Source organism: Diospyros lotus, chromosome 6, assembly GCF_014633365.1.
Source record: "Diospyros lotus cultivar Yz01 chromosome 6, ASM1463336v1, whole genome shotgun sequence".
NCBI lineage: Eukaryota > Viridiplantae > Streptophyta > Magnoliopsida > Ericales > Ebenaceae > Diospyros > Diospyros lotus.
The window spans coordinates 45347639-45366163 of NC_068343.1; the positions used below are offsets into that span (position 1 = coordinate 45347639).

General features: G+C 36.1%; 1 protein-coding gene across 1 annotated transcript; it reads left to right on the forward strand.

Moving 5' to 3' along the window:
* The first annotated feature begins 1351 nt into the window (after nucleotides 1-1351).
* On the forward strand, nucleotides 1352-1960 carry LOC127804572 (21 kDa seed protein-like). The gene has a single exon (XM_052341445.1). It carries the CDS (start codon nucleotides 1352-1354, stop codon nucleotides 1958-1960), a length of 609 nt encoding a protein of 202 aa, XP_052197405.1.
* Nucleotides 1961-18525: the final 16565 nt, after the last annotated feature.

The window sequence follows — 18525 nt, forward strand, 5'->3', positions numbered from 1 at the left end:
TCAAATTCTTTGGAAATTAAGTCATGTGGTACCATTCATAAATCATGAATCAATTAAGCTCCTAACAGAAAGGGAATTTGATTCCCTCCCCCCATCTCAGAATCAAATTAAAGGAGAAACCTATTACATATTTACTCAATTATTCTCACTAAATTTTTTTTTTTTAAAAAAAAGATAACAATATACATAAAGATTACTCTATTCTTCTCTCCCAATTTCCGACTCTACTTGTCTTTCTAATCAAATCTTTATTTATACTTTTTTATTTAGTTAAATAATGTATTACACCCTAATTGATGTATGAATAAATTTAAAATATCTCATTTTGGAGGAAAAAGAAGAGGATAATTAACTCTATTGGAGCTACTGGTTTAATTACAAAGTTGCTCAATTATTTGAAACCGATATGCTTATCTTAATATTGGACTATTTGAGTGTAAATTTACATACAGATCACATAAAAAATCATATCAATTAGAAATCAAGTCTTCTAAATTATTATACATGTTAGACCACGCACTTGGAATAATTATTTTCTCTTAAATGTAAAATAAAATGAAAAACTTAATCATATCTATATATATATATATATATAAGATCTTCTGAGTACACGAACTTGCAAATTGATGATCTTGAAATAATTCCAATTATTTTCATAGGTCTAGATGTATAACTAGCTTACAAAAATAATGATGATTAAATTAGATTTTATCATAATGGTCCGATGTATATTTATTAATGCATAAAAATATAAAATTTCTAACAATCAAGTATATATGAAGCGTGATGAATAAAAATGTAGAATTTTCACTTAAATAATAATAAAAAAAAAACCTCTGTTGAGTAGACAAAAGTCATTGTTATGATTTTAAATGTATTCTAATAATTGAGTACAAAAATAATGACGACCATACATGTTTTACACATTGATTCTTTATTTAACTGTTTTACATATAATTTATTAATACATGTTTATAATATTAATATAATAAATTCAAATGGATAATCAAAGGCAATATTGAAAGAATAATTAATAATCCATTTCATGGACAGTCAGGCAAGGAAAAAAAACAAAGCAGCATAATAATGCATAAATAATACATATACATCGTGAACCTAAGTCACGTGAAAATTGATGATAGAGAAATAAATGCTTCTTTCACAATAAATTGATCTCATCATAATTCAATTTTTTCTCATCTTCCAGTCTCTATAAATTCAAGCTACTCAGCTTTGCTTCACTGCCCACAAAAAGAAAAGAAAGAAAGTCCTGAAAAACATCAACAAAATGAAGAGCTCACTGCTGCTACTACTCTCCTTCCTTCTCCTTTCCTCGCTCCCAAACCTTCTTATGGCTGATAATCCTGAGCCCTTGTACGACTCCTCTGGCAATAAAGTCGTCACCGGCACCCGATACTACCTCCTACCAGCGTTCAGCGGAGATGGAGGTGGTTTTTATACCACAAGTCCAGCCTGCCCAGGGGACATCTACCAAGAAAGTTCAGATTCATCGTTGGGTCAGCCAGTAATATTCTATGGTGCCAACAACAGTAGCTATGATTATAAAGTAGGTAATGTTATCTATGAGTCCACTGATTTGAACATCCATTTCCCTTCTCAACTCTGTAGGCTTTTACCAAATGCGTGGATTGTTGGCCCATATGATAGCACAGTGGGTGCATGGATCATTACAGCAAGTGGGAGGATAGGACTCCCAGGACCAATTTGGTTCAAGTTTGAGAAATTTGGGGACAATGTATACGTCTTGCTTTTTGATCCCTCGGCTTGTGAGTTTTGTCAGGATATACCTAAGAGCTATGTTGGGATCATTTCTGAGTTTGATAGGCGTCCTGCTTTAAATAATAGCTCACCTTTGCGTTTGAAGATTGTCAAAGCGTCTGATGCTCTCCAAGTTCAGGAAGCAAGACTCAACAAGGCAATGATTGCTAGTGTGGTTTAGTGCCCACTCAATCTAAATAGTTTATCTGAGTCCTTGTTGTTGTTGAAAATAAATTATAAGGATACAGTTTGAGATCCTTGTATTGTATAAATTTAAAATCGTGGTCAATAAATAGACTTGGTACGATTATTTCCAATTTGGTCAAATTGAATTATTATTTTATTTTACTAAAAAAATGATTACTTTTATTATTTAATTATTACAAATCCAAGAATTATAAGACAAGGAAATAACTCTCAAAACTTTACAATGATCTTGATGTGGCACCAACTGAAATTACTAGAATACTCTTACGCGCTGATAGTCTCACCTGTCACGTGGATCACCTGAGAGACCGACACGTGGCAAGTCAACACTCCGAAGTGGAGCCCAGGAAATCTGGGCTGAACCGCAAGACCCGTTCCAACTTGACCGGAATTCTCGGGAGTCGTGCCCACTCATCTCAGGTACCCCAAAACGGGTTCGCCTATAAAAGACAAGGACTCTCGTCAGGTACATTCAAGCTCTACAGCTCACTTATTTACTACTACTTGCATTTACTCTATTGATTTGAGCGTCGGAGTCCACCCCGGGGGATCCAAGTCCCGGCCCTCCATTCTCTTGCAGGTTCTACACCCGAGGTCCGACATCCCCAAGTCCGAGGTTCCATTCTCGAGGTCCAGTCGCAGAGGTGGCACGTAGTGGTCAATCCCAAAAACCATCATCAAATCTCATCAGCATTTGTTCAAATTTTTATTTCTTTTAATTAAGAAAAATATTAATAGCAGTAACAATTCTAGATAATTCATGACATTATTTTACTGTTCTTTGTGTCTCTACTTGTCTTTGTAATTAAATTTATATTTATACTTTTTTATTTAATCAAATCATACATTGGTCATGACCTAAGCAACAATATATAAATTTACAATACCTTTTTTTGAAAGAAAAAGAAAAAGAGGTTAACTACAACCACTCTCTTAAATCAACTGAATTATATGCAAACAAATTCTGACAATTTCTGTAATAGCTACTGGTTCCGATTACTAAGTTGCTTAATTACTTGGCATCCTTATCTTAATATTGAACTATCTGCGTGCAAATTTACATATAGATAATATATAAAATTTCATCAATTAGAAATTTATTGTATATGTTGGACCACACACCCTATATAATTATTCTCTTATATGTAAAATTCATGATAGGGGGAAACTAAATCATATATCTATAAACAAGATCATACAACTTTCACATGTCCCATATATATAACTAACTTACAAAAATAATGATAGCCAAATTAAATGATTTTACTGTAATGATCCGATGTATGTTGATTAATGCACAAACGAGTAATCAAACCGGTATACAGTGACTTAATGTAATTTTCAAAACAATCTTCATATATATATATATATAAAATTCAATAGATATCAATGAATTTGATATGATTCTTTTTGTGAATCAAAAGTTTAATGAAAAATACATGTGTACAAAATTGTAATGTTTTTGAACAGTGCAACTATTTTTTTCTGATTTTGTTTTCAAAAATCAAGCATTAAAAAAGGCCTAAAAATTAGACAATTGAGGAAAAAAATAAATAGTGTCAAACCTCTGAATTTTTCACACATTTTTCATTGAATTTGTGATTTAAAAAAAATAATAATCACATTAAAATTGATTGGATTTGATCACGATATTTACAAATTAAAATTAACTCAATGAATTCTTCACGAGAGAATTAATATATCACAACAAAATGAGAATAACGCAATAATAAACCTCTCATACTCATAATTTGAAGTTTTTTAATTCAAATCATAATATTAATTATTCATTATATAAAAAAATGCATTTATCGCAAAATTTTTAATGCATCGATGTTCATATTTAACATAAATGTATGTGCGCATGGGCCAGCCGCCGGTACAGTTTTAAAAAAATGTACTTATCTCAAAATCTTTCTTTAAGGCCGCTCGAAGTTCATATTTAACATGCATGCATGCCTAGGTTAGGTGGTGGGTACCCCTCCCATCATATTTGTGATTCCAGTCCAGGTGAGGTAGTGTAGTGTAGTGTAGTACCCCACAATTATTGAAAATTTGTTTCAACTTTTATTAACTTTACAAACTTAATTGTCATTTCCTAATTAAACAATATCTATCTATTGAGCTTTTTATTTTTGTTTTTTTTAGTAAGATCAATTTTTTAATCTCATCTTCAAACAATTTAGAACAACAAATACACCTAAAAATTTTAAGGTCATTATTCCTCTCATTTTGTTATAAAGACAAATATGTATTATTTATTTTTATTTATCTAACTAAAGATAGAATAAAATATTAATTTCATTTAATATATATATATAATTTTTCCAAAATTTCTAGGGGGCTAGGGTCCCAATCCCCGCCCGTCCGGTCCACGAGTAGTCATGTCCTTGCTCAACACTAAATTCTTAATAATTCATTAATAATAATAATTCAAATTGAAAGCATATTTTTATTCAGATAATTTTAAGTACCCAATCCATTATTCTGTTACAAACCTTATGCACACTACAAGCATTTTAAGCTAATGTGGTAGTTCTTTATATATAATTTTGCAAAAAAAATAGTTATAGAGTGGTCCAATTAAATGTATAATAATATATATATACGACAAAATAATCAAATTATGTGGTCCAATATACAATAATAGTTTCAAAGACTTTCACATATCTAAGTTATCAGATTTTCAAATGGACTTTCAAGGATTTCTATCCAAATTTAAACAGATGCATGCAACTGGTCCAATTAAGATAAGCTGATGCCTTTCTCCTCATGTTTACGGAGAAAGGCTATGGGTTGAATTGGCTATTGGATACCCTGATTTATATCTCTCACAGGAATCGTGGGGCCGAGCTATGGGGACGCTCGTAATGGTGTATTAACCAAGAAAAAAAGATGAGTTGATAATTAAGAATGCCAAAAAAATTTTTTAACAAATTTAACTCAAAGACTGAATATTATATTTTTAACAAATACCAAATCATTGTTCGATGTTTTAAAATGTGATCAAATTGGACCCTTTTGCAATTAAATCATTGATAATTATATATAAATTTGTAACTATTATTTTTAATAGTTTTTTTTTTTTTTACACTATCGAACGCTATACACACGTTGATGATGTTGTAATATATATTAATTAAAATATAATTTAACCCTTAAAATAGTGAACATTAATCATCTAAAATTGGTAAGCGAAACCAATATATTTGGCACTTTAAACAAACAATAAGAGGATTAATTTCATAAAAAAAAATGAAAAAGAAGCAAACTATTTAGAATTATAAAAAAAAAAAAATTTGAACTTATTTGGTGATTTTCCTACAAAATAGAGAAAGTAAATTCTGATCGACTATCTTTTAGTGGTCACATAATATCCGATCTTTAAAATCTGTGTAAAAGATCAATAGATGATTCAAATCTTACAAATATATCCACTCCTATATATATATATATATATAGCATTATTGTGATATTATATGTGGATGATCAAATTAATGAAATTTGTGTCCACTACAACTTGTATAGAGCTACCTTCAAATCAATGTATATATATATGCCATCCATCAAATTCTTATTTTACACACAACAAACTTCGTGTATATATATATATATATATGTGCGCAGAGAGAACATACAATTGTAAACATGCATAAAAAGGATTATGAATTTGTTTTTAAATCAAGAACTCGTCGGTCGAAATTTTTTTAAAAAATTGGATTTTAGGGAATTAAAGGGCATTTCTAAATTAATTTTGGATCCCAGAGGAATTTTCAAAATAAAGGAATTTTTCGGGCATTTTTTGAGAAAATGCCGAAATTTTGGAAAATTAAAAATTTGAGTTTTTCCTCCAAATTTGGTAATCAATCAATGGATTGATTTAAATGGTGATTTTATGGAGTCCAGTAAAAAATTCTTGAATGAGAAAAGAATTAAAAATAATTGAGAAAACGGCGATTGGGCGTCTGAATGAGATTTTCTTTATAGCCAATGCGGTGTGGCTAAAGCCCAATTCTGCTAGTGAATCTTGGGATTCAGCGAAAGGAAGGACAAGCCTAGTTCCCACCTAGGGCGTTTCATCTTGAAACATGGTCCACTCTTCGCCAAAAGCCGGGCAGGTAGACAATTCGGGTGATTGTTCATGAGTAACACCCGTAAGTGGGAGCGGGGCATTACACAATCTGTGGTGGCTGGGTACACACATTCGCCCGATGGCTTCTTTGTCTACAGCGAAAGCAAATGATATCCTGCACTGTGGCCGGTGTAGCTGGTGGGGCCGGTGTAGCCGGTCTAGGCCCCTATGGATAGTCCCTCTTTGTAATATCCCAAAATTTGAAAATAATTATTCAAATTGGTATTTGAGGACATTATTGAATATTTGTGGATTTAAAGGAAATATTGATTTAATTTTATTTTGGTGATTATTGAGTGTTTATTGTTTAGGGAAAATAATTATTTATTATGTTAATTTAAAGTAAAATGTGTACTTATGTAAACTTGAGGAAATAGGAAATTTAGGTTTAATTACTTTAATTGGGAGTATTTATGGAAAAAAAGAAAAATAAATTAATTTAGTGAGATTTTGAAACTTTTCGAGTGTAAATGCAATAAAGGAAATTGGAATCCGGGGTGTGTGCAAATAATGAAAGTTCTGGGTGTTGAAATGTGATTTGCGGAAGGGGCCGCAAATCACCTTAAATATAAGTGAAGGCATTATATGGTTAAAGGAGTTGGCTAGCGCCGGCGATCGCGAGGGCACCTGTGTTGGGTGAGGTCGCGGGTTCGAGCCCCCGCGGGTGTGCGCGCGCGTTGGAGAATTTTGGCTGATTTTTCAGCCAAAACCTTGCCCAAAACGGCGTCGTTTTGGGCAAGGCGGTAGCAGCCATGTGCGGCTACTAGCGCGCCACGTGGCGCACGCTGGGCCCTCCGCTGAGCCTCCTTTTTTAAGGCCGATTTCAGCCATTTCGTCAGCAAAAATCATAGCAGAAATTGAGGAAAGAAAATGAAGAAGAAGCAATGCGCGTAAGGGCCAATTTTTGGAGAAAAAATTGGACATTGAACTATGTTTAATAGTGGTTTAATTAATCAGGTAAGTAAATAAATAGATAATAATTATTCTGTACGGTTGAAATTTCATTTTGGGCCTAATTTTATTAATTTTGGGAGTTATTCTATTTTGCAGCGTGTATTAATTTAGTGGTGTTTAAGCGTGGAAACGCTATAAACGGCTAGATACAAGCAAGCTCTTATCTTCCCTTGCGATTTCTTTCCATTTTATAAACCTCTTGTCTTCCCTTAACTCGTTTCGGTATCACGTATTAATTATATATATAAATTGGGGATGTTATTAGCGTGATTTAATTTAAATTAAATATGAGACTCATTGGGGTTTTATTTACGGTGTGCCTACGTGGGATTTTAGGCTGTTAAATTATTTATATTACGCGGTTAGATTTAATTAATGTGAGCCATGGTTTTATTAATCGTTATTAAACGTTTTATTTCGCAACGTGAGTACAAGAAATGTAAGAAACGGTCGTGTAAAGGCAAGTTCCTAACTCTCTCCTCATGTTCTTTAATTTTCGTAAAAGACCCCGTGATTTCTCGTATTTTATCACATCCCTTACCTTAATTCGGCACCTAGCCTTATTTATTGAATTATTATTCATTTGGTCTAATTTAAATTAAATCCGAGGCTTCTAGAATTTTATTCGTTATGAGCCTATGGGGGTTTGTACCGCCCCCACTCCTTTGGGGAATGATGTTGAACCAGCCTGAGAACTAGGTTCCTAGACGTGCGGGTTTATTTATGATTTTATCGTGTTTATTTACAGTTTTTCTCGGATTTATTTATGGTTCTGTTAGAGCTCTCGAGCGGTAGGGCAGGGGTCGGTCATTGGTGACGCTGGGGTAGACTATTATACGGCCTTGAAGTGGACCGTCGGGTGGACACTCCTTGTCACTGGCTGTTGACCGGTGCTGGGCACTGCTGACTAGTTCTGCCAGTATGTGATTTACTGCACATTTAGATTCAATATACTACTGTTCATGATTTGATATGCACATGGGTACGGGTTACATGTTGGGATATTCATTTATTGAGTATGCTTGGACACGCACATGCTAGCTTGGTCAGGTTGCATCCAGCACGGGCATATGCATCGCGTGTGGTTTACTATGTGGGTGGAGCATGGCCTGATGGCTGGATGTATGGGCGCTGGTATATCACGTTGATGCTCACTACGCCATTGCATTGTTATGTGCATTGCATGGTTACTAGTAGTATTTAGTTCTCGGACAGGAGTACCGTTCCGAGGAAGCCTCTGGCTCGGGTGTCGAGAGTACCGACACGGACAGACGGGTGACGGGAGTACCGACCCGGGATGGCGTGCACAGATTTGCTGGAGGTATTTGTTACCGTCCAGGGCAACGGTAGGTTGGTATGGGACTTGGGTGCCAGGTGTCTTATGTGGGCCCCAAGGACTAGTATGTGCTATGATTATGCTATACTATTGTGTTATAGCATCTCATGACTTGTGTGTATTTGGGGGTTGGTGTTCTGGGAGAAGTTTATTGGCTTTGTGCAGCTTTCAGCCTTTCTTTTCTTATGCTTGCTGAGTCTCTCGACTCACCTTGTTTTCCCATCATTCCAGGTAGTGGCAGTGTGGGCCATGGCAAGGGAGTTAGCTTTTAGTGGCAGAGTCGGTATGGTGTACAGGCAGTCCCGTCAATCCCTATCAACTCTGATGTCTGAGTAGGGTTTACTCTATTATTTTGTACTGTGCCAGGTCTTTTCTCGAGTCTCGTGTATGTCGGCAGAGGAGTCTATGTTTATTTATTTTCATGTGATCGTTGTGCTAGCGGGGTACCCGTAGTGCATGCATGTGTTTAGCTTCACTTCCATTGTTCTTATTTTTATGTATGCATGCCAGGGTGGTTTGGGTCTTGTGTTCCATTCTTTTTCCCTTCCGTAGGCGCTCCCATTTGGATAGTCCGAGTGATTGGGATATTCGAGCGGGGGTGCTTACAATGTTGGTATCAGAGCGTAGTTTGAGTCAGTTTTGTGGGATGAGTTCTTGTACACCAAGGTTGTTGGATAGAGTTAAAGAAGTGCCTAGGTTGTTTTTAGTCGAATATGAGTTTAAATGAGAAACCCCATGTTTATAGGTTGGTTTTAGGTTAAGGGGTGAGGAATTTGGTACTTAGCTTGATACTTGATTTTGTGTGCCGGTCACAGGGTCTCTTGCTATTTGGTATGGATCCAAGAGGATCAAGTTCTAGGGTGCCAGACCCGGATCGGGTGGCACTTGATTTAGTTTGGAATCGTTGGGAACGCGAGCTACTCCCCACCCTAGGCGATAAGCAGCGTGATGGGGAACATGTGATGGCTTTCTTGTGGCACATGGACCAAGTGTTCCTATTGACCACGCATGAGCACCTACTGGGGTACTCCGAAAAACAAGTGCTTTTCGTGAGAAAGTATATGAATGAGAGATGGAGGCAACTCACTCAGATTTTTATGGAGGATGTGACACTTCGGGTCCATTACGATCAGTTTTCCCATGCTATAGAGCGACAGGCAGAGATTTGGGACCCAACTAATTCCGGGAGACAACGTGTATCGTTTGCTGGTCGTTCAGCAGAGGCTATGGTGCAGAGTTCTGCTCACCCGAGGGATGAATCTATGGGACCCAACTTTAGTGTTGGGAGCAGCGGGGGATTGGTGAGCCTGGCAGATGAGGCTACATCCCGAGCAAAAGGGGACACGACGAGCACCACCTAATGAGAGTGAGCCTGGGTTAGCAAGAGCATGCAACGGTATAAAAATATATATAAAATTTTGATTGGATATGGTACGTGCTCGTGAGGCATGCCTGGAACGAGCTAGGGCATGGCTTACTTTCCTGAGAGAATTGTGTGTGTCAACTATGGCTCATGATGCTGGTCCAGTGTGGTTCCGGACATAGCATGATGTTGGTTTCTATGATGGTGTGACAAGTAATGATGAGCAAGTGTTGAGAGTAAGGTGTGATCAAATATGAACATTTTACGAAAATGGTTAAGGTGTAGGACCACGTGTGAGGGAACGTATTGTTGAGTTACATAGATCTTATCATATGCGCAGCGGAAATTAAAATTTAATTTAGAGGTATCCCGTTTTTCAGAAATTATGGTTTAATAAAACGAAGGCATAAACGAAAAATACCTCTTTGATGAAATCTTATTTCACTGTTAGATTTTCCGCCGTATAATCCTCCAAGTGTAGGATGCCGAGTCGGTCCACCCGAAATCACTTCTATTCAAGAATATCAAAGAGAGAAGATAAGTAGAAGAAATTTTTCACAAAAATTTCTAACTTACCTCCTGGATTCAAGAACACTTCTCCAAAATTCTCTCTACATTCAAGTGAATCAAGAAGACACTTATGAGAGAAAATAAAAGTTTGGAGCTATTTATAGTTCCAATTAAAAATTATTCTTCATTAAATGGGTTAGACTTCTCAAGCCCATTCCATTTAATGCAATTGGACCAAGCCCAATCCAATGGAATTTATTTGAATTCAATAGTGCCATTGGGCCAAGCCTAATGTACTAGCAAAAAGCCCAACCCAATCTATGATTAAATAATTACATTCATAATATAATTATTTAATTATTCTTATTTATCCAATAAATAAATGCACTATAATTAGTAATTATAAAATTACTAATTTATTTATTTTCTCTTTGAAAGTAATTTCTTTTTGGGTGGGACTTTCTGGGTCCACAAATAAATTGGCAACAAGAATAATCAACAATTAATTCTCGTAAATCATGAGTGACATCTAGCAATATATCATGATTACCCAATTTATTGTGAAGCGGGTATTGTGAACCTTTTACTACGTTACCATACAATACGGTCCTTCTATCATCCTATATCCCGACAAGATATGAGATCATGGTCAGTAGGTCGAATCTCTTAATCTTGTCATATGACCAAATCCAAAATCAATCTTGACAAATTATGACACAACCCGTATGGAACAAATTCCATCGTCATATTACCTCGGCCAAGGATTTATCGTCAAGTGATTACTGGATCGCATAGGATATCTTCCTCATAAATCTCGAGGTGATAGATTCCATGTCTAATGCACACATACCTCATGTATCACTGAATCAGGCACATAGATACGTATGATTATCCTTGATCAGAACAACCACATGATATCGTTGATATCCTAATCCACCAATACACAGATATCCATGTCATCTCAGGTCTAAGGACTAGTTGTAAAATCGCAGCTAACATTAAATCATTGACCCGTGAGAAATAACCCATGTGATTTAATGTTAACAGTCCCGTTCAGTGAACTCGTTCTTGTAACGAGCACCCACTTATCTTCCTTCTATAGCTCATACAGAATGGCACGAGACTCACCAACCTTATCTTTCAGTATCTCATACTGAAACAAGGAGGAAGACAATGTGCTGGCCTTTACGAGTTGCTATCATCCATGATAGGAATTCTATGGCCAGGAACATGTTTATAGTATAACAAATTGTGGATTATCCGTAACTCGTATTCTTAACACTTAAGAATGGTATCCACTTCTTATTATACTAATGGATATATGTTTTATAATTTAAACCATATTGCAATTTAAATAAAAACATAAACTTGCCATTTAAATAATATTTAAAGAATTACAAAATCGAGTCTCTTTGTGTCACTGGAACTGGTCTTTAGGGCTCATATCTAACAATCTCCCACTAGCACTAAGACCATTCAGTGTGGTATCTCATACCCCACCTATCTAGATGAAAATCTAGTTGCTTCTGGTTCATGGCCTTAGTCAGTGGATCTGCTGCATTCTCTGATGTATCTATTCTCTGCACATTGACATCTCCTCTACCAATGATCTCTCTAATGAGATGGAAGCGTCTTTCAATATGTTTGGACTTCTGGTGAGACCTCGGTTCCTTAGCTTGCGCTATGGCTCCATTGTTGTCGCAAAACAAGGGGACGGCAGACTGCTTCCTTTGCAGCATCCGATGCTGCAATATACTCGGCTTCTGTTGTAGAATCGGCAGTCGTATCCTGTTTGGAACTTTTCCAACTGAATACTCCTCCGTTGCAGGTAAACACATATCCAGAGATAGACTTTCTATCATCAACATCTGATTGAAAATCAGAATCTGTGTAACCCTCCACTTTCAGTTCTCCTTCACCATAAGTAAGGATCAAATCCATAGTTCTTTTCAAATATTTAAGGATATTCTTAACGGCAATCCAGTGTTGCTCACCTGGATTAGACTGATATCTGCTTGTAACACTTACAGCATGAGCAATATCAGGCCTAGTACATAGCATTGCATACATTAGACTTCCTATTGCTGAAGCATAAGGAATCCTAGACATGCGTTCTCTCTCTTCTTGTGTCTTGGGGCACATATCACGAGAGAGGTGGATTCCATGTCTAAAGGGCAACAGTCCTCTTTTGGAATCTTCCATGTTGAACCTCTTCAACACTCTTTCTATGTACTTATTTTGGGAGAGTCCTATCAATCTCTTGGTTCTATCTCTATAGATCCGTATACCGAGAATATAGGCTGCTTCTCCCAAATCTTTCATGGAGAACTTACTTGACAACCAGACCTTTATTTTTGACAACAACCCTACATCATTCCCAATGAGTAAGATATCATCTACATATAAGACCAAAAATGCTATTGCACTCCCACTAGCCTTTTTATAAACACAGGGTTCATCAACGTTTTGTATGAAACCAAACGATTTGACTTCATCATCAAAACGAATGTTCCAACTTCTGGATGCTTGCTTAAGACCATAAATGGATCTCTTAAGCTTGCATACCTTCCTTGCGTTAACTTTAGGTGTGAAGCCTTCAGGTTGTTCCATATAGATTTCCTGATCTATATAACCATTTAAGAAGGCTGTTTTCACATCCATTTGCCAAATCTCATAGTCATAATGAGCAGCAATGGCTAGTAAAATTCTGATGGATTTAAGCATGACGACTGGAGAAAAGGCTTCTTCATAGTCAATCCCTTGTCTTTGTCGATAACCTTTTGCCACAAGTCTTGCTTTATAGGTCTCTACCTTTCCATCTAAACCTATCTTCTTCTTGAAGACCCATTTACATCCAATAGGTACTATACCTTCTGGTGGATCTACAAGAGTCCAGACTTGGTTCTCATACATGGAATCCATTTCAGATTTCATGGCTTCTAGCCATCTTTTCGAGTCGATATCTGATATCGCCTCTTGGTAAGTGGTAGGATCATCTGAGTGATCATTGTCTCCTACAAGGAACAACTCTTATTCATTTAGAAAACCATATCTCTCAGGTTGATGGGGTATCCTCTCACTTCTTCTAATGGGACGTGCAACACTCAACCCTGGCTCCTCAATTGGTACTTGGACATCTCGTCGCATAGTTTCAGGCTCGGTGAACCCTTCACCAAGTTCTATTTTCCTTTCATTGCCTCTTTCTTGAATAAACTCTTTTTCAAGAAAAATGGCATTCCTGCTTACAACTACTTGTTGCAGTTCAGGAATATAGAACTCATATCCTAAGGTATCTTTAGGATAACCCACGAAACTACCCTTTAAAGATCGTGTCTCAAGTTTCTCTGATTTAAGCTTTTTCACAAAAGCTGTACATCCCCAAATCTTAACATGTTTAAGACTGGGCTTCCTATCAAACCATATCTCATGTGGTGTTGTAGGAACTGACTTGGAAGAAACTCTGTTTAAGATATATATTGCAGTAAGAAGGGCGTGTCCCCATAGAAACAAAGGTAAGTCTGTACAACTTAACATACTTCGGACCATATCTAATAAAGTCCGATTCCTCCTTTCTGAAACTCCATTCAGTTGAGGCGTTCCTGGTGGGGTCCGTTGTGAAATAATACCTGAGACTTTAAGAAAATCTTCAAACTCGTTACTAAGATACTCGCCTCCACGATCTGATCGTAAGGCCTTTATCTTTTTACCAATTTGATTTTCTACTTCAGCTTTAAAATCTTTGAACATTTCAAAAGATTCAGATTTATGTCTCATGAGATAAACATATCCATATCTAGACATATCATCTGTAAAAGTTATAAAGTATTGATAACCTCCTCGGGCTATTACATTAATAGGCCCACACACATCCGAATGTATAAGTCCTAACAATTCTGTGACCCTTATACCTTGCCCAGTAAAAGGAAATTTGGTCATCTTTCCAAGGATACAAGATTCACAAGTTGGATATGGTTCAGAACCTAATGGACCCAAAAGCCCATCTTTCTCCAACTTAGTGATTCTGTCATTCCCTATATGACCCAATCTGTAATGCCACAGAATTTTAGAATTTGGGTTATCACGTGGTCTCTTATTATTATTTGATACATGCAGATGCTCACTATTATCAACAGTCACATTCAAAATGTAAAGACTATTGACAAAATTACCAGTAGCAATCAATTTATTTCTAAAATAAATTTCACAAACATTATTCTTAAAAGAAAATTCATAATTTTCTTTCACCAATACAGGAATAGAAATAATGTTCTTAAAAGCTCCAGGTACACATAAACAATTGTTTAAAATTAAACTATGTTCATGTGATAAAATTAAAGATACAGTGCCGATAGCTGTGGCTGCAACTCTTGCCCCATTTGCTACCTTTAGCACAATCTCATTATCTGCAAGCCTTCTACTTTGTTCCAGATCCTGTATAGATGCACAAACATGAGTTGTCGCTCCAGAATCTAGAATCCATAAAGTAGAAGAGTAAGTAATGGAAAAATACTCATGAACTATCATCATACCTGTCGCTTCCTTCTTCAAGGAACTAAGGTAATCTTTACAGTTCCTTTTCCAATGTCCCTCTTTGCCACAATGGAAACATTTTCCTTTGGCAACAGTTTTTCCCTTCTTCTTTTCAATCACTTTAGTTGCTTGGGTGGCCTTCTTTTTACCTTTCCCCTTTCTAGTCTTACTAGTAGAGGACACAGCCATCACAGTGCCTGTTTTCATGGTACCCTGGGTCGTTATTAGCATATTCATAAGTTCCGCCGGGGTACACTCAATCTTGTTCATATAGAAGTTTGAAATAAAACCCCCATACGAATCTGGCAAAGACTGAAGAATTGCATCTATTTGAAGATATTGATGCATTGGAGCATCTAATTCATTCAGTTTATCCATCCAGGAGATCATTTTGAGAACATGGTCTCCAACTGATCCTCCAGCAGACATCTTTGCTCGAAAGATTGATTTAGATATCTCATATCTAGCACTTCGACTTCGCTCACCATACAACTCTTGTAAACGAGCAATAATCGAATACGCATTTGGCATCTTATTATGCTGCCGCTGTAACTCTTGACTCATAGTAAGCAAGATGTAACTCTTAGCAACAAGATCATCATCTTGCCACTTATTGAGTGTATCTTGTTCCTCCTGAGTAATATGTTCAACAGTTGGCTCAGGGATAGGCATTTCCAAGATATATGTGATTTTTTCCAAGTTTGTAATCAATTTCAAATTTAGAAGCCAGTCGTTGAAATTTGGTCCAGTTAGCCGGTTTGCGTCAACAAATTTAGAAAGTGCATTTAGTGAAGCCATTTGATATATCTGCAGAAAATAAGTAGATTATTAGATATCTTGTTTTCTTAACTATCTGATTTTGGTCTTTAAATCAAACAGTACCTCCCACTGAGTTTTTCAAATTCCTTACTCCCATTTAAAGGAAAAAGCAAATTCACATTGGCATGAATTCTAGTGGGTATTTGGATTCTTATTAATTTTATTACTCCTCACATAATAGATTCTTGGAATAATAAATTCAATAAGTGGACAACGCTTATCCAGTACATCTTATGTACGGCCCAAATATTTTGTTTCGGCTCCCAGTCCAATATACCTCACATAATAGTTTCTTGGCAATTGAACATAATTAAATCATACCATCACGCTGACAAGTCTACACAGTTGAATATCGATTGCCTCACATAATAGATTCTTGGGTCACGATATTTGTGCATCCCCATCTCATCAAATGTTTTAAATAGAAATTAAAGTATTTTAATCAATGTGCAACCCCTATGTATCCATAGCCGATCAACACACGAATTAAAAAGCCCCAATTTCTACCGTGATGGAGAGCCCCGATTAGATTGTCTTAACTCTTAAGGTCCAACCGGTTACAATTTAATTTTATAAATATGGGAGATTTTTTAATTAATTGGTCTCACTTTTCACATGCAACGTTTTAACATACATCAACTATGTAAATAAACATTGCATAAAATTAGTCGATATGGTCATGGACTCAATCATACATTCTAAGCGCAATTCCAGCCATTGGAATTGTGCGGTGCATTCGTGGGTGAATAAATAAGGAAACGCCTATAACTATTACAAGCATAACCCTTTCACATAGGGTCTTCATTTCCTTGATTATTTTGCCATCAATGACTTCACTCCAAGCCATGCCTCGATTGGTGTGAATCCATTGCTTTTACAATTTACTATAAACTACTTTTACAATAAAATTAAAAACAATAAATAATTATTTTACAACCGTCATGAAAAAAACGGCTACCTTCAGCACGCAGGCCGTTAAATAAAATAATCCATACATCCACATCACACATACATCATCCATGTAGTGTTCTAAGTCCATGACCAATACCGATATGCAACAAGGCATCCACAACATGCTATTAACAATTAAAAGCATATTATAAGCAATCATATGATTATTGGACAATTGTATAACTAATTATACATTGGTATTTTTTTTTTTAAATAATAAAATAAATAAATAAAATAATAATAACAATTATTATTATTTATTTTATTCATTATTATTATTATTTTAAATAAAACAAATAAATAAAACAAATAATAATAACAATTATTATTATTTATTTTATTTTTATTTTTAAATAATAAAACAAATAAATAAATGAAATAATAATAACAATTATTATTATTTATTTTATTATTATTATTTTTATTTAAAACAAAAAATAAAAAAAATAAAAAAATAAAAAAATCTGCCAATGGCAGACAGGGGGCAGCCCCTTTACTGCGCGCACAGTGCGCGCGCATAGTGCGCGCACTGTGCGCGCATTGCGCGCGGTGGTGCGCGGGCGGGGCCCGCGCACCAACCAGCGCGCGGCGCTGGTGCGCGGGCCCTGCCCGCGCACCTGCCCGCGCGGCGCGGGCTAGCCCCGCGCCTTGCGCGCGTGGGCGCGCATCTGGGCGCGCCCATGCGCGCCCAGCACGCGCCCAGCACGCACCCAGCGTGCTGGTTGCCTCCCGGGATGCACCCGGTACTGCCCATCCGTCCCGAAACAAATTCCGATACTTCCAGCTACGCCAAAACTGATTCCAGCACTGTCTAACAGTGTTAAATCAGTTTTAAAACGCTGCCGGCATGCAACTCTTCTTCGGATCTCATCCAAAATTGTTTTATTTTTCAAAATACCAATTCAATGTCCAATAATCACATGAATAAAACCATAAAACTGAAAAACGATGGCTCTGATACCACTGTTGAGTTACATAGATCTTATCATATGCGCAGCGGAAATTAAAATTTAATTTGGAGGTATCCCATTTTTCAGAAATTATGGTTTAATAAAACGAAGGCATAAACGAAAAATACCTCTTTGATGAAATCTTATTTCACCGTTAGATTTCCCGCCGTATAATCCTCCAAGTGTAGGATGCCGAGTCGGTCCACCCGAAATCACTTCTATTCAAGAATATCAAAGAGAGAAGATAAGTAGAAGAAATTTTTCACAAAAATTTCTAACTTACCTCTTGGATTCAAGAACACTTCTCCAAAATTCTCTCTACATTCAAGTGAATCAAGAAGACACTTATGAGAGAAAATAAGAGTTTGGAGCTATTTATAGTTCCAATTAAAAACTATTCTTCATTAAATGGGTTAGGCTTCTCAAGCCCATTCCATTTAATGCAATTGGACCAAGCCCAATCCAATGGAATTTATTTGAATTCAATAGTGCCATTGGGCCAAGCCTAATGTACTAGCAAAAAGCCCAACCCAATCTATGATTAAATAATTACATTCATAATATAATTATTTAATTATTCTTATTTATCCAATAAATAAATGCACTATAATTAGTAATTATAAAATTACTAATTTATTTATTTTCTCTTTGAAAGTAATTTCTTTTTGGGTGGGACTTTCTGGGTCCACAAATAAATTGGCAACAAGAATAATCAACAATTAATTCTCGTAAATCATGAGTGACATCTAGCAATATATCATGATTACCCAATTTATTGTGAAGCGGGTATTGTGAACCTTTTACTACGTTACCGTACAATACGGTCCTTCTATCATCCTATATCCCGACAAGATATGAGATCATGGTCAGTAGGTCGAATCTCTTAATCTTGTCATATGACCAAATCCAAAATCAATCTTGACAAATTATGACACAACCCGTATGGAACAAATTCCATCGTCATATTACCTCGGCCAAGGATTTATCGTCAAGT